This window comes from Crocodylus siamensis, chromosome 11, assembly GCF_052110815.1.
Source record: "Crocodylus siamensis isolate JL-2025a chromosome 11, ASM5211081v1, whole genome shotgun sequence".
NCBI lineage: Eukaryota > Metazoa > Chordata > Crocodylia > Crocodylidae > Crocodylus > Crocodylus siamensis.
In genome coordinates this window covers 3,481,387-3,508,854 of record NC_143405.1, presented here as the reverse complement: position 1 = coordinate 3,508,854, position 27,468 = coordinate 3,481,387, and the positions used below count along the sequence as shown (strand labels likewise).

Sequence of the window (27,468 nt, the reverse complement as noted above, 5' to 3'; positions counted from 1 at the left end):
GGCTGGAAGGGACCTTGTGAGTCATCTAGTCCAGGCCACTGCTCATGCCAGGATCATCCCTACCTAAACAATCCCAGCCAAGTCCCCCCCCACCTTTTTAAAGGGATGAGATTGTTTTTCCCCACCGTAGTGTAGACTGGAAGGCTGTCTGAATAGTTCTTAATGCCTATGGTCACTCGGTGTGAAAGCCAGTAAGATATGGTCAAGAATGGCAGGATCTTGTGGCAAAAAGCACTATTGTGCCATTACTCAATATAACGGATGCAAATACAAAATGACTCATTGCACAAAGGCAATTAGATAAATTACAAACTTTATTATGGGCAGCGTGAGTACAAGGGCACTTCCACAATCCATTTATCACCATCAACTTTGCCTTTATTTTTATGCTATCTCTTTAGTGCTTAATGACTAGAAGCCAAGTTCAGTGGAGTTGGATTCTTGCCACCAATGGAGTTTTTTCCGGTGCTGAATCTGGCTCAACATAATCTCAGCGCAATCTGTAATTCTTTTTTACAGATGTTACAGTGGTTTAACAGATTATGCAAATGAACATTAGAGGATTCACAGAACATGTTTCTCTAACTATGTTATGTATGCAAGATGTGGGAACTTTCTATTTGCTCTCACTTACATAGCAATGTGTTTACAGTCAGGGCAGACAGTTGTGTCCAGTTAGCAGGACTGCAAGGAGCACTGAAGTGAAAGATCAGGATGAAACTGATAGTCTTGCAGCAGGCGAGGAGTTGAGCAGAGGGGACCTGAACTGCAAGCGTTTCAGTGAAGCTCAAAAAACAAAGGGAACAACTGACATATGAGAAGAGGCCTAAAACTAATCTTATGGGTATGTGCCAATCATTACGACAACTATGCTATTACAGTTATCAGAGGAACACAGAACAACTGACTCTGTACTATACACTGCCCTAAGATTAACATGAGACCAAATATAAAAGATTATGAAATCTTCACATTACACAAGGGTATGTAATTTTTAACTGGGAGTGCAAGATGTTCCTTCTTAGCAAATACATACAAATAAAATCAATAACCTGATTTAGCAGACACTGGAAAAGTATACAGATCTTTTGTTAAAAAAATGAAATACAAGACCATTTAAAAACCACACTATATTTGCAACAGGTGCCAGCTTTAAGACAGATACAGAACTTCAAATCCTGTGTAACAAGTGTATTTAAAAATCAAAATATGAAAGGCTACCATTTACAAACAAAAAAATTGCTATTTTATTATTTTTTTTTAGAAAGCAGTACTTTTAAAAAGAGAATATACAAATAAAGGCAGATTCGGAGACATTTCAAACTTTTTTAAAAGGCATTAATCTGTACAAGCAGGCACACAACCATGATGACTGGAGTGCATATCAGTGACTACAAGCCTATTAGATCCATAACTACAGAGTTTATGCCTCTCCCATTGTTAAGGCAGGGGTGGAAATTTCATTTCAGCAGCATGGGCTAACTGCTGCCTCTCACAGAGGGGAGATTGGATATTAAGACAACACTGGTCTGATTTTTCAGACTGGATTTTAAGATGACACTGGTCTGATTTTTCAGAGCTACCAGTATCCAGTGCTCCCCTGTTTGATTACTTCAGGAAACAGGCAGAAGTGAATGAGCACATCTGTGGCTCCAGTTCGTATGGCTACAATCCAAACAGAAAGTGGCTGAACCCTTCATTTCCTCACACAGGGCCAATGCCACTTTCTGAAATGGAGCAATACCCTATACAGCGTATGTGGCTGGTGAGAGAAAACCCCTCTCCAGTTCTGGGATTACTTCACAGCCCTTCCAAGAGGAAATTTCTCACCCAAAGTGGTCATCCAGACCATTTGGGAAAGGGGACCTGTAGATGACAAGAGGTTGTCACCTAAGAGAATAAAATAATTTCACATTTAAAACGGATGTTTGTTTTTAAAAGCGCTGTTTGTTTCTAGGACTTGGAGAGGATTTTGATTGCTCACATTCACGAACACTAAATATGTTTCACTATTGCATACTCTGCTCAGGGTCACAAAAAAGAGGGTGCCTTAAAAGCCCCATTCTGCTAACATTACCTGAAACCTTAACAGCTAATTTGTTTTGACAGACAACCCCAGCTGCAGAAGATCCCTTCTTCCAGCACAATTTAGTGTTTTGTGCTCATGAGGTTTTGCAGCATGTCTATGGGTAGTGGGAAGACAATGGTAGAGTTCTTCTCTGCAGCAATGGTGGTCAGGGTCTGCAGGTAGCGAAGCTGAAGAGCAGCAGGGGACTCGCTAATAACCATGGAGGCTTCTTTCAGGGCCCTGGAGGCATTCATTTCACCCTCAGCCGCAATTACCTGTGGGGGGGACAAAATGGGTGAAATAGCAGGTGTTTGGCACGCTGCTACCTCAGAGGCTCACTGAGTTATTTCAGTCCCTTAAGTTACAAGACCAAGTGCCAAACTGTGCACCATCCTTAGGTAGCAGATGTGAACATAGTCTCTATGGAGAGCTTTAGTTTATAACTTATGAGTTTTGTACCTTCTGAAATAACTGCCAGGACCCTGTGCTGCCCCCCCACCAGTACCCTGCCAAAGGGACTCTTGCACACTACCATCCTCTTGCAGACCCATCTTACTGGTATTAGTGGAAGCCAGCAGTACAGAACCCTGAGCAGAGGAGCCAGGAGAAGCTGAATCCGTGGGCTGTGTAACAAGCTTACACAAGATTTCAACTGGCAAAGAAAATCAAAGCAGCTTGTGAAGAATGAGAGAAGGGAATAAACTTGGGTACCTTCAAGTTTGAGGTACTAAAGATTCACTTTGAAGATAAAGCTAAGCTATGCTATGCACTGAACATTCACTGTGAAGTGTGTCCCACCCTATCAGGGTGAATGCAGTGGTTGGCAAACAATTCAGCACCAAAGCTCATGTCTGAACCACTCACCTGCTAGAAATCCTACTGGAACGGGATCCAAGACAGGTGCGGTGACACCAGGCACCTGGACCTGCAACCTCAGCTGTTTTCAACTCACTTCTCAGAGCTTCCTCCTGCCCTTTCCCTTTCTGCATCGAGTGACCACCTCTCACACTTCTGGCTCCTTCCCTTCGCCATACAAACAGGCATAGGTCTCTCCCATCTTAATATTTACCCTTGTCCTCAAGTGCCTCTTCAGCTACTGCCCTATCTCCCTGTCATTTTTAAGTCCATTGTACACAGCTGTTTACACACTGCTTGCCAGAGGAATCTAGGATGGAGCTTTTCTCCTCCAGTTCTACCTGGTTTCTCCTCTACACACTCCACTGGCACTATCATCATCACCACCACAGTTACTGCAACACCCCTCTCTCCCCTTGACACATGCTATTTGCCCGGTCGTCCCCAGTCAGAACACAGCTGCAAAGAGCATCATCCTAGCCTGTTGCTTTGATCATGTCACCCCTCTTTTTGCATCTCTACTGGCTCTTCTTTTTTCTGTCACATCAAACAGAAGTTACTCATCTTCAAGTTCAGGCCCCTGCATGGTCTATCATCTCTCGCTCGCTATTGAGAAGTCGACTCCCACTTCTGATAGGCATACAGAAGCTGGCACTGTTGTTCACTTCTTGCATTGTCAAACAAGTGCCTTTGTGCTTTCTCTCATGCTGCCCTTCACCCTTGGGATGAACTCCCTGTAGACATGCACAAACTTAAGTCATTATTTTTTTGTGCATCCCTCCTTAAAACTCCCTCTGCTCTCTGCTGTGATGTGTACAAAAACCTTGACAGTGGTTAAGACTTTTTGATGAGCTAAGACGCAGATGGGTGTGGGTGTGCACACAAGGCGGGGTTGCCACTATTTTAACCATTAGTTTAAGTTATCAATATGAAGTTGGTAAATTATTTAACTCGCAAAAATGTAGGCTTTAATCTTTGGAAAGTATAAGGTATTGCTTACAACCAAGGCCTTCTCCAACTGTCCTGCAAAATTCACCTTCAGTATTCAGCCACCAAGTGTGTCCAATGAAATCCTGGTTTCCTCATTTTTATTTCCACGCACAAACATAAGCAAGCAAGCTGTTTTTACAAGTGGAATCTAAAGGTTTCATTAGCTTTTTCTCCTTTTCACTAAGTATACTCACTTTTCAGTAAGTATATGATAATGAATATGAATTTAGATATCACGATTCAAAAACAGGCAAAAATTAAATTCTGTGGCATTAAACAAACTACAATTAAACCTGTTGTCAAGAAGGATCTTTGCATTTTGCAATGAAAGTTCAATATTTCCAATGAGAGAGAGGTCAGAAAAAAACATTAATGTGTTTCTAAAAGTAAAAGACCTTTCCAATTTTGGTCTTGGGCTGGCACTTCCAACAGAACCTGCAATTTTGTTTTTGAAGTAATTCAGTCATTGCTGCAAAGCTTTCTAGTGCTGGGTTTGTGAACCGCCAGGGGGAGCAAGGTTCACAGCAAAAAGTCTCCTTAAGTAAGCAGGAAAGCCATTCTGCTAAGTTTTGGGAAGCCAATTTCCAAATTCCCATAGCAAAAATCTCAGCGGATCTTTTCATCAGACTGCCCTACCGTTCATTAGAAAGGATGGAAAAAGCACCACCAAATGGATTCCGAATACTGTTAATGCAGAGGAGCTAAGAGTACTTCTTTACAAGCATTAAGCCACATAACCCCTAGAAATATTACACAGAAATTGAAATGGAGTGTAAGGGACTTGTCTAAAGTCTCAGTAAGTTAACAGAAGAGGCAGGAACCCTGACCTACATCTTGCATTCCAGCCAGCTAGCACTGTACCAAGACTACATCCTGTTTATATTTTTAGGAGTTGTCATGGGACAGGAGAAGGGTTGGGCTTGAAAATGCTCTTTGACAGGGAGACAGATGAGGGCAAGCTTCCAGACAGAATTCTACCAAAAATCTTGTCCTGCTTTCCCCTATGCTCTTTGTGAAGGTCTTTGTCCTCAGAGGAATCACCAAAGAAGTTACTGATAAAAATGGAGTAAGAAGAAAACATTACCTTGGCTCTTGCTTCTCGGGCTGCTTCTGCTTCAGCAGCCATTGCTCTCTGCAGCTGGACTGGCAGCTTCACATCCTTGATTTCCACACGTTCCACTTTAATTCCCCAGTCATCTGTTGCCTCGTCAAGTGTGGCCTGTCAAAGAGACAGGACAAATGTGTGACCTCCACTTGCCTGGCTAAATTATGAAAATCATTTTAAAACACCAATGCTAAGTTAAACAAAAAGATTTACCAATCAAATTAAAGTAAAATACTATTAATCTGTGGATATCTCCCTATATCTAAGGTGCAGAATATACCTATATTGCAATTTTGTCATTGCTGGAACATGGTTGTAATATAGTTCTAGAGTAACAAACTTAGAAACTGGCACAAACGCTAAAAGCCATTGCTATGAACCATAATAACACAGGTATGAGCCAGCAAAACAACCCATCTTTTGGACCTTTCCTTTGCTTATGATTCTTGGTATACTTGGACACTGTTCCAGCAGCTCTTGGGAGAAGCTATAAACAAAACCCCACTCCAAATTCAACTGGATGTGCTTGGCTTGTCAATTTATACCCAAGAAAAGGTTTAGTTTGCAAGGTACTCCTCATCCCTGTTGCTTAACTTGACTGAGTAGGTAAGCAGGGCTCTAAAAGTTGCACATACCTGCATGCTGTGAGCAATTTCTTCACGATCAGAAAGGATCTGAGAGAGGTTCTTGGTCCCCAGAACATTCCTCAGGGTGGTTTGTGCCAAGAGCCGGGTGGCCGAGTCAGCATTTGTGATGTTTGCTACAGCAAGGGTGGCATTCTGGACTCTGTAATAAACCACTCCATCTACATTCACGGTCACAGAGTCCTTGGTGAGGATCTAATCGGGAGAAAAGATGGCAAATAATGAAATGGAACAAGAAGGACCACAACAAAAAGAATATTAAAACAGAAAATTGTAATTATACTACATGCTTGCAATATCATCTAGAGCACAATTCTGTTTTTGCCATGGTCATGGGATGGTTTTAGAAAAGTAGGTTATTTCCATCTCAAATATGGGCTCTGTGTGTGCATGTATTGTATATATGTAAAGACACAAATGAATCATCTCAGTTTAACTCCTTTGGATTAGGAGAAATTTAGGATCATGACACATGTCACAGGAGAGTATGTTTTAGTTTGCACCCTGGATTGTACAGATGTGTGCAGCAGTGTACATCACTAATCCCCTGGCAGAGGAAGGAGACAAAACTTTCAGAAATCAACAGGACTAAGAACACACTGAAGGGTTTCTTTTTGTTTGCAGAGCATGACCATCCAACTTGCTAAGGTTGTGATCACAGGGTAGGAATACAAAAAAAGAGCAGAGATAAAAAAAAATCATAAATGATAGAGGGCTTCTTTGATATTAATATGCATGGAGACATGGTTTATAAAAGAAGTAGATACACTGAAGCTCCCAAGCAGTTTGAACTGAAAAAAAGTAATATTTTAACAAATTATTATTAGAGCCGGCGTGGTTTATAGATTTCATAGACATTAGGGCTGGAAGGGACCTCGGGAGATCATCGAATCCAGCTCCCTGCCCAAAGGGCAGGAAGGCAGCTGGGGTCATAGGATCCCAGCAAGATAAGCATCCAATTTACTCTTGAAGGTGTTCAATGTAGGTGCTTGAATCACCTCTGCTGGCAGACTGTTCCAGACCTTGGGGGCTCGGACAGTAAAGAAATTCTTCCTTATGTCCAGCCTGAAACGGTCTTGCAGGAGTTTGTGACCATTCAACCTCATCATCCCTTGGGGCGCTCTGGTGAACAGACGTTCCCCCAGATCCTGGTGGTCACCCCTGATAAACTTATAGGTGGCCATCAGATCACCCCTGAGCCTGCGCTTTTCCAGGCTAAAGAGTCCCATGTCCCATGTCTCTCAGCCTATCATCGTAAGATCTGTTTTCCTGACCTCTGATCATGCGCGTGGCTCTCCTCTGGACTCTCTCAAGCTTCTCCACATCCTTTTTGAATTGTGGAGCCCAAAACTGGACGCAGTACTCCAGCTGCAGCCTCACCAAGGATGACGTCCCGGGATTTTGCTCGAGAAGCATCTATGGATGCACGCCAGCATTTTGGTTGCTTTACTAGCCGCAGCATCGCATTGCAGGCTCATGTTCATCTTGTGGTCAATGATGACCCCCAAGTCTCTTTCTTCTGTAGTGCTAGCCAACGTAGCACTGCCGAGCCTATAAGGATGCCGCAGGTTTTTCCTCCCAAGGTGGAGAACCTTGCATTTTTCGGTGTTAAACACCATCAGGTTCTCGTCTGCCCATTTGCTGAGCTTGCCCAGGTCTATCTTCTGGCGTGGATGCTTTGCCCCAAAGTTTGGTGTCATTGGCGAACTTGGCCAGTCCACTCCTGACTCCAGTGTCCACATCATTAATGAAGATGTTGAACAGTATGGGTCCAAGGACAGAGCCTTGAGGGACCCCACTGGTCATAGGGCACCACAATGAGTGACTGACATCAATTACAACCCTCTGGGTCCGACCACGGAGCGTTTCCCAGCCAGAGGATCGTGGTGGAGCCAAGGCCACAACTGGCCAGTTTGGCCAAGAGGTGATCATGGGATACCAGATCAAAAGCTTTTCTGAAGTCAAGATATATGACATCAATCTCTTCTCCCTTGTCCAGGTCATAGGTCACCTGGTCACAGAAGGAAATGAGATTGGTCAAACAAGACCTACCCGCAACAAACCCGTGCTGGCTATCCCTTAGGATGTTAGCCTGGGCCAGTGCCTCAAGGATGGCCTCCTTAACAAACTTTTCTAAGATCTTCCCCAGGATAGAAGTCAGGCTAATGGGCCTGTAGTTAGCCGGATCCACTCTCCTCCCTTTCTTGAAGATCGGCACCACATTGGCCTTCTTCCAGTCTTCGGGCACTACACCAGAGCACCAGGAGTTTTCAAAGATCCATGCCAGGGGCTGGGCTATGACGCTCACCAGCTCCTTGAGTACCCTGGGGTGCAGATTGTCAGGGCCAGCTGACTTGAAGGTATCCAGCTTCTCAAGATGTTCCTTCATGAGGTCCGCATTTATGGAAGGTAGGGGATCCCCATCACCCGGCTCTCCCTGTCCCATAGCAGGCATGGGCGTCTCATGGGACTGATGAAAGACTGATGCAAAGTACCTATTTAATAGGTTGGCTTTTTCCTGGGCGTCAGTTGTCAGTTGCCCCATCTGGTTTAGCAGGGGTCCAATGTTGCCCTTGCTTTTCCTCCGGCTCCCCACATATCTGAAAAAGGACTTTTTGTTGTCCTTGATGCCTGAAGCTAGTTGGAGTTCAGTTGCAGCCTTGGCTTTCCTGGTTTGCTCCCTGCAGGACCGGACCAGTGCAGAATAATCCTCCTTGGAGGTGAATCCCATCCTCCATCCTTTGTAGGCTTTCCTTTTTAGCTGCAGGAGGTCCGCTAGGTCCCTGGAGAGCCAGGAGGGCTGCTGTGCCTTCTTGCTGCCTTTCCTCCGTGTTGGAATAGATTTAGCTTGTGCACTGAGGATCGCTTCCTTGAGAAGCAACCACTCTTCTTGAACTCCCATCTCCCTGGGATCATGGTCCCTGAGGGCCTGACCGACAAGCCCCCAGACAAGGACTTCTGTGTTGCTGACTGACTTGCCAGCTTTACGGCAGATGGTGAAGGTGATCAGCTCGTGGTCGCTGTCACCCAGCTTCCCATCGATCACTAGGTCGCCGATTAGGTCGTCCCCCGTAGCCAGTACCAGTTCGAGCAGCGCTTTGCCTCTCGTTGGCCCATAGACTTCTTGAGTCAGGTAGAGGTCATCCACGCACGAGAGAAAGCTTTGCGACCGCTCGGATTTTGCTGAGTGATCTTCCCACGAGATCTCCGGGTAATTGAAGTCACCCATGACAACCAAGGTCCTGGAGCAAGCGGCCTCAGTCAGTTCCCGGGCGAACTCCTGGTCAAGCTCAGGACTTTGAGTGGGAGGTCTGTAGTAGACTCCCACCGTTGTGTCCCCTGTGCCGTATTCCCCACGAATTTTTACCCAGAGGGTCTCTAGCTGTCCATGCTGGTCGCCAACATCAGCTTGCAGGGACGTGTAGCTTTCCTTCACATAGAGAGCTACACCCCCGCCCCTTTTGTCAACACGATCCCTCCTGTACAGGGTATAGCCCTCTATACCCGTGGTCCAGTCATGGGTGGAGTCCCACCAGGTCTCCGTTATCCCAATGACGTCATAATTCTTTGCACTGAGCAGGAGGACGAGCTCCTCCTGCTTGTTACCCAGGCTCCTGGCATTAGTGTACAGGCAGGCAAGTGTCCCCTTGGGGGCTCTTGCCTTGCCCACAGATTGTGCCAGGGCTGGGGCAGGGGTGGGCTCCCTTAAGTGCCTTGATCTGCTGGCTTTGCAAGGGTTGCTCAGCGGGCCAGCAGTGGCAGTAGTCCCCCCATCCCCCAGCGGGCTTAGTTTAAAGCCCGGTGGAGCAGGTCAGCCAGCCTGGCTAAGAAGAGCCTCCTCCCCAGGGGAGAGGGGTGGAGGCCAGCTCTTCCCAGCAGCTCGCTGCCTCTCTCGCCAAAGAGCGGGCTGTGGTCAGGGAAGCCAAAGTCTTCCCGATGACACCAGCGCCGCAGTCTTTGGTTTCATAGTTTCTAGGGTCGGAAGGGACCTGAACAGATCATCTAGTCCGACCCCTTGCCATGGCAGGAAAGAGTACTGGGGTCAAATGACCCCAGCAAGATGTTCATCTAACCTCCTCTTAAATACCCCCAGGGTAGGAGCCTGCACCACTTCTCTTGGAAGCTGGTTCCAGACCCTAACAGCCCTGACTGTGAAGTTGCGCCTCCTGATATCTAACCTAAACCTACCCTCTGCCAGCTTGTGATCGTTATTCCTGGTCACTCCTGGCGGTGCTCGGGGAAACAGTGACTTCCCCAATGCCTGCTGATCCCCCCTGACTAGTTTATAACAGGCCACAAGATCCCCCCTCAGCCTTCTCTTTTGGGGGCTGAACAGGTTCAGGTCCCGCAGCCTGTCCCCATAGGGCCTGCCCTGTTGTCCCCTGATCATGCGAGTGGCCTCCTCTGGACCCTCTCCATGCTGTCGACATCCCTCTTGAAGTGCGGCGCCCAGAACTGGACGCAATACTCCAGCTGCAGTCTGACCAGTGCCGCATAGAGGGGGAGGATCACCTCCTTGGACCTGCTCGAGATGCATCTGTGGATGCATGCCAAGGTGCGGTTGGCCTTCCTGACTGCGTCCCCACACTGCCAGCCCATGTTCATCTTGCAGTCAGTGATGACGCCCAGATCCCTTTCCGCCTCCGTGCTGACAAGAGGGGAGATCCTCCCAAGGTGCATCACTTTGCACTTGTCTGTGTTGAAGCCCATCCTATTCTCGTCCACCCACCCTTGTAACCTGTCTAGGTCTAATTGTAGCCTGTTGCATCCTTCCAATGTGCCCACGTCCCCCCACATCTTAGTGTCATCAGCAAATTTGAACAGGTGCTTTTTACCCCCTCATCCAAATCGCTGATGAAGATGTTGAACAGTGCGGCCCCGAGGACCGAGCCCTGCAGAACCCCACTGCCCACGTCCCTCCAGGTTGAGAAGGACCCATCCACCACCGCTCTCTGGGTGCGGCCCACCAGCTAGTTGGCGACCCATTTGACTGTGTGGGTGTCTACACCACAGCCCCCCAGTTTCTTAATGCGAACAGGGTGAGAGACAGTGTCAAAAGCCTTCCGGAAGTCCAGGAAGATTATATCCACTGCTACCCCTGCATCTAACGATCTGGTGATCTGATCGTAAAAGGCCACCAGGTTGGTCTGACAGGACCTGCTACTGATGAACCCATGTTGGTTACCCCTAAGCATGCAGTCCCCTGCTGGCCCCTCCTGGATGTGTGCCAGCATAATTTTCTCGAACAGCTTGCCTAGGATCGAGGTGAGACTAACCGGCCTATAGTTTCCTGGGTCCTCCTTCCTGCCTTTTTTGAAGATGGGGACCACGTTGGCCCTCTTCCAGTCCTCCGGTACCTCACCAGAGCACCACGAGTGCTCATAAAGCCATGCCAGGGGACTTGCAATGACCTCGGCCAGTTCCTTTAGGACTCTAGGGTGGAGATCATCCGGGCCGGCTGACTTGAATACATCCAACCTCTCCAGGTCACTGGAGTTCACTGACTCTAGGGCATGTCCATATGCAGGTCACTGACTCTGGGGCATCTCCATATCAAAAGGTTTGTCTCTCACAGCTAGATGGCTTGGAAGGTTTAGCCACCTGTGTCCTATAATACAGGAACCATGACAGTGTTGGTGCAGGGCACGTATTTCTTACACACACTGTATGCTGCTTTCAGGACCACAAATCATCTAAGATGAACCTGACCACACGTGTCAATTTATAAACCATGAACAAAACAGGTGACCTACTTAGCTGAATTAAAAAAAAAAAAGAAGCATATTCTGACTGTGCTTTTTAAAAGGAGTGGCACAAAAAGGACTTGCCATGCATTTGGGTGAACCGGAGGGGGAAACTCTGAGAGTCATTATCTCAAACAAAGAAATGGTCATAGAAATCAATTTAGTCAAGCACCTGACCCAGCAATGGCCTGTGTCAGCTACTCAAGAGGGAAGAGAAAGCCCCATTAGGTGTCTTACTTCTGCATCATTACATGCCATATTAAAGAGAGAAATTATTGCTTGATCCCCAGCTTGTGATCAATTAGTGTCATGAAGCACGGATAATCCCCGATCGGTGTAACAGCAGGTGCTGCTGTTCTGAATTAGGATGGCTTCCTACTGCTGCAGGATATTGAGGAGGCAGATGTTTAACTATGCCCACAGCTTAGTTGCATTTTGTTTAATACCGTATTTTAAGTGCATCTCTGTGGGCAGAGGCGTAGCAATGCAGCTGGGTATCTGCGGCAGCTGCCCTGATGAACCCACCCTACTTATGCAACTGTCTTTGAGTCATGTTGTAAAAACACCACTCCTTAAGTTTTAGAGGGAAAGATATTCTCATCTACTAATTCTACTCATTAAAGAAAGTATCACAAAAATGACTATTAGGCAAGCCCAGCCTGCTACTCAATGGTGCTCTCTCTTCACTGACCTGATGGGGAAGTTTTTTACTTTTTCTACTATTGTGTGCGTTAAATAAATACAACTACAAACACTCATAAAAAAACCTAACCAGCCCTATGCCAAAAACTGGACCCAAGTGTTTTATCACTTCTTAACAGCTTCAAAAGTGAGTGGAAAATACCACTCTTTGCCAAGTTACACAGAACTCTTCACTCAGAAGCGTCCCCAGAGATGTAAAGAGCAGTTGGAACAGGGTTGCTTAAAAGCAGCTTGCTAAGGAGCCCTGTGGGGAGGGGAAGCACACGTACACATAATAATATATGAAAGAGAGATCAACCACAGCCTTTTGGGAGCCTTGTGGATCCTTTTAGAAGAATGATGTCTCTGAACAGTCAGAGCAAACTGCAGCAACAACAGGACTGCAACCTTTTTTAAAAGCACCAAATGGGGCTCCCCTTACGAACTGCAGGAATGGGAAATGCATGCTCCAAAACTAGTCTGAGGAGGCACCCATACAACCTGGCTATTTAGGAAATAAGTGCGCCAGACAGAAGGCCTACATTTCATTTGGCTTGCGACCAGCATTATTTACTGCACTCAGAGTATTAAAAAGATCTATTTCTTATCATGACCCTGGCAATGTATTGCTCTTCTTACGGACATTGACTGAACAAGAGATGCATGGATCTGCCCAGTATCCACTGCATTGTATTGACGGGACTAGAAGCTTATCTCTGGAGTGCAGTAGGAAATTGTCATTTGTAGAGACTTGGGGAATTCGATATTAATGATCTATTCAGTTTATTTTTTTTAACATTTATATGTGGTACAGAAAGATGTACATGCCACCTAGCAGAGAGATCAAGAGCATAGCCCCTTTTGATGAGTTTGTAGTGCACATTAAATAAAGCAAACAGTGTCTTGGGGAGAGAGGACTCCTACCTAGAAGGAACAATGTAAAACATTCAGTCATGATATTGCTTCTTAGTTGCTTTAAAAAAAATGAAAAAAATTCAAAGACCATGCAGTATGCAAAACTGGAGAAAGCAGACAGCATGTCAGAGGAATTGCAGAACTGGGTGGCCTTGACAACATTTGGGAAAAAAGAAAGGATGACCTGAAGCATTTACTGCCTTTGGGTCCCATACTCTCTTGGCTACAAGTCTGATGTAACATTGTCAGACAAAAATCAGAGAAAGGCTATCATCAGCATAAAGAGCCATGTTTTGTAAATGAAAACGTATTGCTGCCCCCACCAATAAAAACCACAAGCATAATGTAATCTAATTGAAAAGGAAAACTGAAAAACCTGATGGCCCCTGTAATGGTGCATCAGCGGCTACAAGCACATTATGTCCAACTGTGATTAGGTTTCTAACCAATTAACCTTTAGACTCTTTTCTGACAGTTACCATTTGTCTAAATCCACCCAATAAAGATGAGCAGTAAACTGGGTGGCAAACGGTACAGAAAACAAATATGCCAGGCAGGTTGCATTCAACAACACATCAGACAAAGCAGAATCCCAGTTACAGTCATCATTGTGCAGCTGTCTGAGAATGTGTTTTTAGAAGGCTTCTTGAGAGATACTTAATTCTCAAGCGACATATCCAGTGAATTTTCCTCATCCATGGGTTTCTCTCTTTACAGAAATAGTAGGTTGTCTTAAACAAGAGTTGTTCCTTGGACTTCTGTTTCAAACTTGGTCAGTCACCTGCATTTCTTTTACCTCAAAGATCTGAGGGAGGTTTACAGGTAATGCAGCTTCACAATACCAATGCCAAGAAACGATTTGAGTTCAGTTACCCAGATGGTGATGAATTTACTGAAGAGCGAATGAGAAATGAGGGCTTGGCTTTGCATCAGCTGCTCCACAGCGACTCCCCATATACATGCTATTAAATTGATGGCAGATGACAGCCAAACTCAGCAGCTCAGCCCTCAAAGAAAGAGGGTAAGTTACCACGGCTTAGCTTCCATTTCCTGTGGGCCACAGGTATGAGCCTGGGAAGTTACTGCAGAGCAGCTGACTCCAAGTAAATTGTTCATAAGTCTATACCTTAATGCAGGAGGGATGATCTATTTGCCTTATGATCATACAGCAACACAGCAGCAGAACTGCAAGCACAGCGCAGCAGTCTTGACAGCCAAGCCTGCCAGCTCAAACCACAATGCAGTACTTGACAAATCACTTATTAATGTTTGAGGGGAGACTGTTTTACTGAATGTCATGAATAAGGGGTTAAGTTTCTTTATACTACACTGTACCTGAACAAAGAGGAAGCCAGAAATCTACCCCAACACTATATAGCTATACAACACTGGGTAAGGACAAGGGGGGTTGGAAGGGAATAGGTTTAAATTACAGGCAGCAATCCATAGCTCTGGGTGTGTTGAATCACACTGCACAGAATTCAATACATGTTTTCACTGATACGTTACTCAGAGCTTGTTCAGACAAGATTAAAAGCTTTCACTGAAATAAGAATAGCTGGAGGGAGTTGCTTGCATAATAATTCATGCCAAATCAGGAACAAACAAGGGGGTTCAGAAGCCCTTGAAGAAAAAAAAGGAGTATGGAAGGTTGAATTCTGTTTGCATTTGGCAAGATACCAGATGGGACAGTGCAAACTTACCTCTTGGGGAGGTATATCAAATGAGATAGTCCTCATATCCACTTTGATAAAGCTGTCTGTGCAAGGCAGGACAAAGAACAGACCTGTACACAAAATCAATTCAAAAGACTGAGACAACAGACCTTCAATGCTTATTTATTTTAGCAGCTCTTTGACATCCTCTCATCCCCACCCATCCGTTTTAGACAGTGTATGACTTCAGCAGCATTTGTTTGTTAGCTCCATAATTTTGCTTTGTGGCTCTTAAAGGGGAATTAGGCATTACTTGGTACAAACTCTGAAAAGCTCGCTACCCTTGGGGCTGGATTTGAGAAGAAAGAAACACTACATGACAACGTGCTGCCTGTAGGGACCACATCTAGTAGTCGGGAACTAAAGAATTCTACAGAACTGGGGATCATTATTTACTGCCAATATGCCAGGGATGGAAAAATTAATAAAAACGGAAAAGAAAGATGCTGCTGCAACTGGTCACCTCAGACAGAAAGTAACACTGCCACCCTGTACAATCTTGGCACAATTCCCAAAGTACAGAAGAAAAACTTTTACAAGTGGCCAAACAAATGCTCAAGTTGTCCTTTTAAAATCATTAAGGCTTTTAAGTCACTCAAATATTTGTGAAAGCTTTAGCCTTAAGTTTCTAAAAAAAAAAAAAAGGCCTCATTTTTCCTATCGGTTTGGTTTTACTTTCACCCTTCAAGCCTATAATATATCAGCCAAGGAGCACTTGTCCCTTCCTCAGCTAAGCCACAAGAGCTCCTGCTTTACTGCCCCGACAAAATAACAAATTTGAAATGTTATGTATTTATTGCCAATTGTGTCCACAGCCCCCTGAGCGCCTCAAGAGAAAATGCATCCTAAAGGAAACCAAAACTGGTATAAAAATAATAGGTTCTTATGTGATGGGGGAAGGCATGGAATATATATAAATTAATCATTTTTCAGTGTAACTGAGGCAAGCTGCTACTTGGCTTTTTGGTTACGAGTGATTTTGCTAAAATTAGTTTAGAAGAAATGTCCAACTCAAACAAACTTTCCGAGGGAGAGGGCAATAAAAACCAGCACCATCGTCCATATTGTACCACTAAGCTGACACAGTGAATATAGTCCTTTCCCCTGACAACTGTATAACTGAATCAGACTCCATATGCACAAATATTTAGCATGCTACACTGGACTGACCTGGTCCTTTGGCTCCCCCTTTTAAGATGCGCCCAAGTCTAAAAATGATGGCTCGCTCATACTCCTTTATGATCTGTAACGAGTAAATAGACATTCAGTTTAAGAGGTCTCCATCAGGAATGAAGATCTACAGCAGTCCTGATGACATGTCAAACCTTGTGGAAATTTATTATGAATAATACTGAACAGTCTCTAGTCTTACAGGGTGTAACATGCATGCTTTCATTTGTTCAGTACAGCAGTTATGAGAAATAAATATTAAAAGATGGTTATTTGTCAAGAAAATATTCTAAAGGAAGAAATAAATGTTTGGGGAGAATGGAATGATTTTGCAAGAACTGATGTGGCAATCAGACCACTTGGATAAAACAAAGAAAGAAAAGAAAAAGAGCATAAAGAACACTCCTGCCCTGAAAAGGGTAGATGGACTAGATGTGGTATAATTAGTCCCAGAAAAGCCCTAATTTCCCTTTTTTTAAATATAGCTTTATAATTTTCTCTCCATCTCTTCTAATTAAAATACATTCAAAATGCAATGCAATAAAATGTCATATACTATGTGGCTGTGATCAAAGAATGATGGGCGGTCATGATTATCTGTGGTTTGGGGAAATCAATTGAACAATGTCACTAACCAGCAGCACACATCCTTCATTGTTTGGTAGACTTGAGTCTACCAATGAACAGCTTTACCTTTATGCACATCCAGACAGATATCGGAAAGGTAAGAACGGTGAAGAAAAACGAAACAATCACGAGGATCCATCCACATGCACCAAGCCCAGCATCAGAGTCCTCTGGAAGAGAGAGGTAGGTATTTTAAATAAGAAGACTATCCATTATAGAAAACAATTGCCACATAAAGATACAATGACATGGCCTTAGCATGAAATCATCATCAGGACTTTTCCCTGGATCTAATCCACTGCCCACTGGAACTAGACTACATTGGCAGACCAAACTCTGTTTTCTCTTCCGCTGAAATCACCAAGTTGCCAAAGTACAGCCAGGAGTAGAATTTGGTTCAGTAAATGAAAACATTATTGAAGTACACTGCCTTCAGACCTGTACCTGCAAAGGGTAAGAGATTTAAAATTTAAAACACTGCAATATTTACACAAATCAACGTCTTTTTTCTGTACCAGGAAAGACTACAGGGCAGTAGCTGAAAACTATTTTCCAGGCTGGAAACCACAGCTTTGTTTGCCCAACTACTGTTTGAATACCATCAGCAACTAGAAAAACTTCTGTCATTTAAACACTCAATTCTAACTAATTTGGCAGAGATGCAAAAATCTCACAGCTGCCTGAAATGCACATGCAGACACTGGCAAAATCAGTCTCGGCTTTCTGTCTTATAACCAAGGTTCATACAAGGGATGAGAGAAGGTGCCTGGATGGCTCACGACCACTCAGACAAGAACATAAGGGCATCTTTGTCTAGCAGTTTCCTGTGAAGGATCCTTCTGCTCTGAACAAGACCGTCCTCTGTCATCAAACGACTGCTACATTGCTCAATCATGCACCACAGCAGACTTCCTGGAGCAAAACAAGTCATTTCAAATCATGCAGACCTAGAAGAGCCTGCAAAGCACCATGACATGGTGATGTTGAACTATCAAGCATTCATAGAGAGAAACTAGATCCTCACAAAGAGGAAGTTTCTCTTCCTCCCAGCCCAGATTTTCCTGTGATGGCCAAGAGTCTTTGCTGCCAAGCACGGCGTTCCCAGGGTGACACTAATAACTGCCAAATGCTGCAACTTGTACAAGGGAGGTTGAAACCACCAGACCACTGAAACTCAACCCCATCCTTCAACCCCTGTAAAAAAGCCCCAAAAGAAAAAAAAATAAAAACTGGTAGGTGGTGACAACACCATTGTTAAAAAGTCATAATGCTAAGAGGTGTTTGTCCCATTAGACAGAACACAATTCTGATATTTTAGATGTTAAAATATCTCCTTTGGACCATGCCTCTAGGTTTTGGTAAATGCCAGCGTCATTCAGGTTGCTGCTTGCTTACTTGCAAACTCACAGTCTTTATTCTGACTTAGGTACCATCTGCACAAACACCTTTTCTCAACACAGTTCACAGGGCCTGGTACTTACTATGCAGTGGACTACACTAGCCAGATGTCTGATTCCTAAAAATAGCAGTCAGAGAACCCATCAGCTGCAACAAGTTTGTATTGAAAGACTCCGGTTTTTTTTGCTTCTAGGAATATATAATAGATTATTTTTGTACTCATTAAAATAAATTAATTAAAATTTCCCTTATTTTTTTCCTAAAGCAAAATACTTAATTGTTTCACACAAGCCACTGTGGGTGTATGCTACCATCTGCATTTTATAGATAGGGCAACTTGCAGAGGGAAAAGTTACTATTTTTCAAGCATCTAAATTTGGATGCCCAGAATTGGTGGACAACTGAGACATGCTTTCCAGAAGGGTCAAGCCCTCACAACTCCAACTGAAGTCAGTGGGAACTGCAGCTATATGGTATCTCTAGAAAAAGAAAACCAAGTCTTAAGTGTCCCTAAACTTAACACACCAAATATTAGTGGAGCCTGTTGAATATGCAGGGGTATGTGATTTGGCCAAGGTCAGACAAGAAGCCCTCACCTCCTGTCCTCGTGCTTTAATCAGAAGATCATTCTTTTCTGATGTACTCTTTCAGTTATGATAACATTTGACAAGCTTGTTCTCAAGGACTGGACATCTTGATCTAGTACTATCCAACTTCATCTTTATGCAGTAATTCAGGAAGGTCTGAAGGGACCTGACCACCTCCCCATCATCTATGAAGAATGCCAGGAACAAGAATGTGCTCATGACACCAACCAACGGTTTTGTTTACGGTAACTTCCTGAAGCATGTTGCTCAATAATTCTCAATATTTAAGTCATCTGTGGCTGATGGAGAAGTGCAAAAAGACAAAGAAACTATTGCTTCAAGTTTGGTATTCACAGAAAAGCATGACTGTATAAAACACTATTATGCAACCTCCTGTCACACCCTGAACACCAAAGGTGTGTGCATTTTTCCTTTTGACAGGAGACTCTCCCCAAGTCATTACACCGCTATCACAAAAGAAAACACTCCCTTTAATCACTTGCTGTTTAAACAACACTGATACTGGGTGCCCTGTGACTGATACTCGAGCAACTCCTGGACGTTCAGAAACCTAGTTTGGATCTAAGTTCTGGGAATATACAGCTCCATACCCGTGTTCCACTTCCAGCGACTCCATGACTCATGGGTGACATTTACTTATAGAATAAATCTATTTGCAAAAACATCACATTATTGCCGTGCTTCTCTGCTGACAAAGTAAAATTTAAAAATTCAGATGATTTAGACTTCCTTTTCACAATAATAATTTGAAAGACTGCTTTTAGATTATTATTATAGCAACCACAGCTCTTCTCTTAAAAGTAGCTTGAAATATCATGCACACTATACAGCTTGCCACAGGCACAGCTGTAGCAAGATACAGCATGAAATATAGAAGATTAATTTAAAAAATGAAGTGAGCTGGTGGTATTGCTCGCTTTTTCTGCAGTGCTTTGGGTACCTGCTACTATAAATCACCTCCCGTATTGGGGCTTAGGTTCACTGGTACTGCTTGTGACGTCCTTGTTCTGTGGTTAGAGACCTGGAGCTAAATGCCATTTCACTTTACGTGCCTATGTGGTATATAATGAAACTATGAAACTATATATGTAGCCACATCACTTCAGCTTTTGTTGCTCACACAGGTTGGGATGGCATTTTCTTCTGTGGTGAAATAATATACCCATACCTACTAGAAGTAAAAGAGAGGAGAAACTGAGGGTGCCTCCCAGGATGGGCTCAATAACCAAGTAGTTAGGGCTTGTGCCCAGGGAGCAAGAGAACCTAGGCCCCCTCCTCACCCAGAGGCAGTGTGAATCTGCACAGGCAACGCTGAATCCTAGTGTACATTAAGTATCAAAAGTTTCAGTTATGTGGCCATGCATATGCCTTTTAGGCATTTGAAGTGAAAAAGGATGTAGCCCTTCTCGTCAGGACCATGAACTATACCTAATTCACACTCACTAAAAATCAGACTTTCTGAAGGAAGAGAGCTGATGATGCCAGATACAGTGGTCAGTCTCAGTCTGCATCTCTTTTCTGGGCCGATACCACCTGGTCTAAGTCAATTAAAAAACAAAAAAAAAATTCACATAACTTGATATATATAGTACTCAATCCTGGCTTCAGTCCATCTCTCCCCACCACTTCCACCCCTTTGACAGATACTAACTATAGCACCTTAGTGCTTGGCAGATTGTGACAAATAGCAGTTAATAACAATATTCCTTTCATTAAGGAAAGGTTTGCAGAGAAGGGTTGCAGTGTGCTAGGCTCCAGGAACAAAACAGCAGCAGCAGCAGCAAAATAAGGGCTTGTGTTCTGGTTTCTGCACAAATGTCTATAGCATGGTATTCAATTTCTGTTGGATCAACAGAATCAGATCAAGGCTGAGAAATCAAGAGAGCTACCAATGGGAAAAAGGGGAGACGACACTGAACTGAGAACTGAGTTCTATACTTTGCTATCCTAGATGTCCAGTGCAACCACACACACCTCACTTCCATATCTGTAAAATGGGAGATGACACCCATATCCACCCCTTATGGCGGCAGTAAGAGAACTGATTTATTGGTGGCTATTAAAATCATCTGATTTGATCCCAACAGGCTTGCTGCCATAAACAAAACATGCATCTTTCACTCAACAAAACATGGACATTCACACTTGAGACATAAAGCTAATAAGGCATTTTTCCCCATTAGGAATTGTGGGGGTTGAATTCTACTAATTGAGGGCAAATTTATTTTTGTATCTGCGAGGTAGTTCAGTGAAAACAGGCTTCTTTGGGATCCTTTTAAGACAGGTAGTTACCTAACAAGGCTGAATTCCTGTTCAGATATCACTGTATGAAACATCAATATTCTGCCCTTCTGCAGAGGCATTCCAATGAGAGGGCCTCTATTCTAGGAAAATATTACAAGTATATGCGAAGAAGGTCTGTATCTTACTACAGTCTCCTAAATGTGACAGGAACCACACAGAGTTAGAAGCTCATGTAACAGATCTGCTGTCCTTACATACATCCAGAATTCATACCACAAGTAATACATGAGTAAATAGATAATTTATTATGTGAATTTAAATTCATACCTGCCAAATTATGCAGAAGGCAGTTGGTATATTTTCAATCAATATTTAGAGGTTAGAGTATTTGATAGCCTGTTCTAGTAAAGCAAAGGGGAAGGTTAAAAAAAAGTCATCACAGTGTGATCCTCAGTTGTGATCACCTGCTCGTTATATCAGTAGCTTTACTGCATATTACAAGGTTATAAGATTACAAATACAACATTCATACACATATTCAGAGTCAATATATCAGCTTGACTGTAATTCAATAAAGCCTGTTAATTTGGTGAGTCTGACCAGGTAAAGTATAGCATCTGCATCACGGAAAGTTAAGAATGGCTTTCAAATTAAGTTGTAAGCCCATCTGGTTTCCAGAAGCCTTTACAATATAGCTTCTGTATCCTATTTCTCTGTTTAGAAATCTCATGAATTGAACTAAATGCAGTCATTTTATCAAAGGGCACTAAAATTTCTGTCAAATTTGTGAAGAATTTTCTTTGCAGATTTATTAAGCTGTTTAACTGTACTGACTGGTGCACTTAACCTTTGCCTGTGACAATTCAGATTTTGAAAAGAATCGGAGAAGTTTTGGGCTAACATTTACCCAAAAGCAATTTGCTCTGGTAAACAAACCTTTACCCTTTTCAAACTCCAGAAAGAAAATTTTCCACAATAGAAGTCTTTCCTTCTCCCTATTACGTCACAGAGCTCCAACTGAATGCATCTTCCTGGTTTACTATTTAATACATCTTTGAGCAGATCACTTTAAGGGTATTTTTTAAAAACGTTATTTCTAATTGTAATTGTTTCTCCAAAGTTAACCTCAAAACAGAACTGGGCAAAACACAGTTCCAGGTCTTTTAATAGGGCAGTGCTAAAAAGGAATGCAAGTGAGCAAACACACCATATTGTTAGAGAGGAAGAGGGGTTTACATTAATACTTTGTTGATGCTGCAATATTTAACTGGGTGGTTCACGTGCTGCACTATTCAGAGAGAGGATGAGAATTTGTCAGGATGAGCTCTCACAATTCAAATACATTTAGTTCAAATACATTTGCTTTTTGCACTTGAAAAGCTCTAAAGAATTAGTTCCTTGGGAAGCCCTGGAATTCAAGACAGGACTCAACAGAAAAGGAATGCTCTACCTAACCATAAGCAATTCAGTCATGCAAAATGTCAACATCATTTTGTAAAACTCAATTTGTGCAACATTAATATTATGACATAGTCAAGTCTGAAAAGGAAAAAAATGCTGTTCTTCCCATCCCAGAAGAAAACAGAGAACTCAGAAAAGCTGCAAACCCATTAACCTTTATTGCTGAGGATGCATATTTAAACTTGAGTATACATGATCCTTTTAAGCAAGTGTTGAAAAATTGATTTTTAAGAAAAATAAGAACAGTAAGAAAATTCCGTTCTGCTCAAATGAAACACCCTCAGAAACTCAGAGTAGGGTTTGTTGGTTTTAAAAATACCTAAACCCTGTCTATATTACAACTTCCATCATTGGTACCATCGCTGGGACTGCTTTGTTTTTCAGTCATAGCTCCCTAGTACAAAGTCAAGAAAAACAGTGCCTGGATTAGAACAACCACCACCAACGGTGCAACTGCACCAATGGCTGCAAGAGATTTGGACCATTTGGTGAACTCTACTCCGAGACTGAGAAAGGCAGAAATATCCAAGCCCCATATACTATATTAGGATAGAACAATCCCATGCACTGGGAAAGGCTGGGGATGGAATGGCTAAGCAGCAGCTCTGCAGAAAAGAACCAGGAGTTACAGTGTGCTGGGTGTGAGCCAACAGCGTACCCTTGTTGCCAGGAAGGCTAATGTCACACTAGGCTGCTTTAGTAAGAGCGTTGCCAGCAGAAGCGATTCTTCCCCCTCTTTTTGGTACTGGTGAGGCCATATCTGGAGTACCATGTCCAGTTTTGGACCCCCCACTACAGAAAGGATGTAGACTAGTTGAAGGGTTCAGAAAACGGCAACGAAAATGATTAGAGAGCTGGGGGACATGACTTATAAGAAGAGGCTGAGGGAACTGGGCTTATTTAGTCTGGAGAAAAAAGACCGCAAAGGGATTTAACAGCCTTCAACTGCCTGAAGGATAGTCACAAAGAGGATGGAGCTGGGCTGTTCTCAGTGGAGGCAGATGCCAGAACAAGGAGCAATAGGCTCAAGTTGTAGTAAGGGAAGTTGAGATTGGATATTAGGGAAAACCTTCTCACGAGGAGGGTAGTAAAGCACTGGAACAGGCTACCCAGAGAGGTGGTGGGCTCTCCATCCCTGGAGGTTTTTAAGGCCCAGCTCAACAAAGCCCTGGCTGGGATGTAGTTGGGGCTGGTCCTGCTGTGAGCAGGGGGTTGGACTGGATGTGACCTCCTGAGGTCCCTTCAACCTTCATTTCCTATGATTCTGTGATATACCAGCAACTTAGCACAAATGCAGTTTCACCTTTCCAAACTCTTGGTATAACAAGCAAGTTTAGTTGGGCAGATGTACTGTAAGAACGGAAAAACTTGAACATAAAGTAAAATTGCTAACTAAATTGTGATGGCTTCCCAAGAATGCACTAATCTTTGAAAAAATGCAAACAGAAATGGTCATAAACAGCTTCTGGATCATATGATACTACATCACTTGTTTGGCATTCTTAACTGCAGATGTTTTCTGTAGGATCTTGCAACGCATGGTATTTATAAATAGTGCTGAGTGTGTTTTCTGTTTTATATCCTTCTTTTTTTAAAACAAGAAAATAAATTTGTGTTTTATCAAGAGCTGGCCTACTTACTCATGCTCAATCCAAACTTAATCAGTCATCCTCTCTGACTTCAAAACTGGCTTCTGTAGATATAGTTATGACATCTTGTTGGGTTTTTTTATAGTTTTTTTTTTTCAAATCACTGAATGCAAAACTAAAAGGAAAATCTCTCTAGGATCAAAGATGCAAAAGCAGTAAAGGAAGAAAAACCCTAGAAACCAATTTGCACATACAGTACTAGAGAAAAGAGGCTTTCCGAAGTTATGCAATAGACTTCAAGACACTTTTCAAAAGGCTGTTAAACATTCGTGTTAGGAAATGTGCCTACATGGCAGGGCCCATATTAATTAAAAGAATTCCACTATTTAGACACAAGGACATCAGTCCAGCTGATTCAGCCTGAACTGCACTCGTCATGCTGTACCTATACTTAAGATAGATGACTTAATTCTACAGGTATGTCAGCTTGTCACTAGTATCAATTAAAAAAAAGTATAATTTGACAAAATGAGAATGGTACACATGTCCCTGGAGGGTTTGTTCTCTGTTCTTGAGTAGGTCTATTTTTCTTGCCTCTTTGGAATTCTTCTAGCCTTCTTCGTATGATCCTGTCAATTAAATATATGGTCATCTCCCCAGTGCCAGAACAGGTCTTTTGAGCAGGCTTCTCCTCCCCCACTGTGATTACAGTTAAGCAATTTTATCTATCTGCAGCCATTATTACTTTATCTTCCATTAATGGAACATTTCATGACAGTGAACCATACTGAGCCTGAAGTCTGCGTATAGTTTATCATTGACTACAGCAAGAACAATTTCCACACAGTAGAACTGGAGTCTCTGTGGTAACACTGAACGTACAAAAACATCTGCGTGGTTGATAACAAATTGGAAATGAGAAGCCCCACACGCCACAGGTAACAGAATAAGGGACAATGCAACTGGTCTAGTTAATAACCTCTAACTTACACACAGAATAAAATATAGATCCTATGTGTTGGATACCAGCAGCGAGGTTTTGGCTTCATGCCTAACACTACAAATAGACATGCTGATACTTATACAACCCGAGCTGCTTAAGAAAACGTTATTCTTAAACAAACCCATCATAATTCCTCCCCCCACCCACAACTTGCTAAAACTCAGAGAAAACCCTTACTTAGCCACAACCTTATCTCCATCACTATTCGACTGCATGTTCAGTGCCAAAATCAACACCTTTAAAATAGTCACATTAAAAAAGTTGGATGAAACAGGCCGCATGTGATACTGAACTGACAAGAACAGATACTTCCTGGGTGCCCCAAAATGCTTCATTTCCTAATTCTCTCCTTTTTTTGACTAGAATAAACCACAAGCAGAAACAAAACGAAACAGGAGATCAAACCCTCAAGTGCTGAAGTGCAACTATACTGTAGTTGTTGGTATCTGGTTGCGCCAATATCCATTAAGATTATATTTGAAGCCCTGCTACCAGGGTTGTTTCACAGCCCACTACCCCCCACTCCACCACTGGCTTGTAAGGGTTCAGGGAGGGCAAGGGAAATGGTTTGAGGGCTGAGAAACACGACCGATGAGGAGAGGCTGGGGGAACAGGGTTTATTTCTTTTGGAGAAGACAAGACAGAGAAGGGATTTAACAGCAGCCTCCAACTCCCTGGAGGGGAGCTCCACCCAGAAAGGATGGAGCTGACCAGGGGTGGGCACTTATGTGGGCTGGAGGGCCACTTAGTGCTGTTTCACACAGCCCTACTGCTTTGTTTTGACAGGACAGTGTTTCATTTTGAGTTTCATTTCAAAAGTACAGTTCCATTTCGTCAAAACTGTTTTGCTCATAGGCTATAATGGGGAAGCGCAAAATTGCCTATTACTTCATTACTTTGTGGCAGATTTGGATGAGAACAGCCAGAACGTTAGCCCCTTCTGAGGGCACGAAACCTGCCACGTTTCAAGGAGATAGGTGCAGGGGTTTCTGGGAAACTGCACCTCAAGCTGCTGACAAGTAAAACTTGTGACATGTGTGACCGTGTTAAGGTGTGCCCTCACTGGCGCTGGGGCCCATGGGCGATCGGTGCCACCTTAGTCGGGTGAGGCAGCAAGTAGGCAGCAACCAGGGGCCAATCTCACTGAATGGGGGAGTCCCCTGTGGCCGACTGCGCCAACCAGGAGTGGCGGTGGCACTTCATCTGGGGCTCCCACTCCCCGGCTGGTGCTTGCAGGGCGGGCACTGGTGCTCCCTCCCGCCCCGGCGCCTGTCAGGGGGTGCACCGGTGCTCTCAGGGGGTGCACGTGCACCCCTCCGCATCGCCACTGCTGGGGCCTCTACACCACACGGCAGCGTGCCCCAACGAGGTGTCCGTCTCCTCCTCCCCTGCAGCCTCAACCCGGTCCACCCCTTTCAATCACAACAGGTAACACTTGTCGAGCCTTAGCAGGGAGCAGCCAACGCCAGAGCCGCCCTCCCGCTCTCCTTACTTTCCGGTTCCCCGTGGGAGAGCAAGGCTTCAGCTCCAAAATGTTTCAACCGCTCCCCGGCTTCGTTTCAAGGCTGTTTCGGAGCCCCCCGACCTCCCACCCTGTTTGGAGCTCGAAATGAGCCGAAACAAAACGGTGCGGGGCCCTCCTGCTCGGGGAGCACCCCGGCGCCTTTCACCGCTCACCCACGCGGTGTTTTTGTGGTCCGGGGACCGGTGGTCGCCGCCCCTCAGGGACACGGAGATGCCCCCGCTGCGGCGCCACCTCACGCCTGGGGGCAGCGAGACCCCCCGCAGCTGGGTGAGACCCGGCCCCCGCGCTGCGCCGTGCGCGGAGGCAATGGGCTCGGGCTGCAGCTGGGAAAGTTGAGGGCAGAGCCCGCGCGAGAGGCCCCGCGCCGACAGGTAACGCGGCCCGCGGCGCGGCGCGGCCCGGCCGAGATGGGCGCTCTCACCGCGGAAGGGTTCCGGGCCCCGCCGGCCCCGCGCCGCCTCCTTGTCCGCCATGGCTCCCTCCACCGTCTGCCCGAGCCGAGCCGCGCCGCGCCGCTCCGCCGCCTGCCCGCCCCGCCCCGGCCCGGCCTCGCCTCTGGCAGCCCCGAGACGAGGAGGGGGAGGGTCCGGGGCGGGGCGGGAACCCGCGGGCAACCAAACACGTCCCGGCCGCGGAGCGCCCTGAGGAGCGCGGGGCCGGGGCCGGGGGTCCCACGGACCGGCACCCACCGCGGTCCGCTTCTGCGGGGCCTGGCATACACCGCCCGTCCTGACCTCGATCCCGTTTTGTCCGCTGCTGGGTACGAAACCCCCGCCCCTATGTTCCCTGCTCTTCTCCTCACCATTATTTCCCCTTCACGATTATTTTCTCACAATTATCTCACGGTTATTTTCTCCTCACAGTTATTTTCCCCTCACGATTATCTCCTCACGGTTATTTTCTCCTCACGATTATTTTCCAAGAGAAGAACGGGGACATAAAGACATGGGGTTTCATGCACAGCTGAGGATGGGGGAGCAGAAAATCTGGTCTAGTTAATAATGGCACTGAAATAATGGAAAGTCTCTGTGAAGGCCGCGCTCGCTGCGTCCCAGACCAACGGGGGTGTAAGAAAAGCTATAACGCACACTTTTTTTGGGTCAATCTGGTCTAGCATGCAACGAGG

General features: G+C 44.6%; 1 protein-coding gene across 1 annotated transcript; it reads right to left on the bottom strand.

The window, feature by feature from the left end:
* Positions 1–296: 296 nt before the first annotated feature.
* On the bottom strand, positions 297–26,946 carry STOM (stomatin). Its single transcript, XM_090021131.1, has 7 exons — positions 26,764–26,946; positions 16,581–16,684; positions 15,888–15,960; positions 14,706–14,788; positions 5,654–5,857; positions 4,998–5,132; positions 297–2,343 (listed from the first exon to the last, which is right to left on the bottom strand). The coding sequence occupies exons 1-7, from the start codon at positions 26,813–26,815 to the stop codon at positions 2,149–2,151; spliced, it is 846 nt and encodes a 281-aa protein (XP_089877257.1). The 5' UTR covers positions 26,816–26,946; the 3' UTR covers positions 297–2,148.
* Between the last annotated feature and the right edge of the window lie 522 nt (positions 26,947–27,468).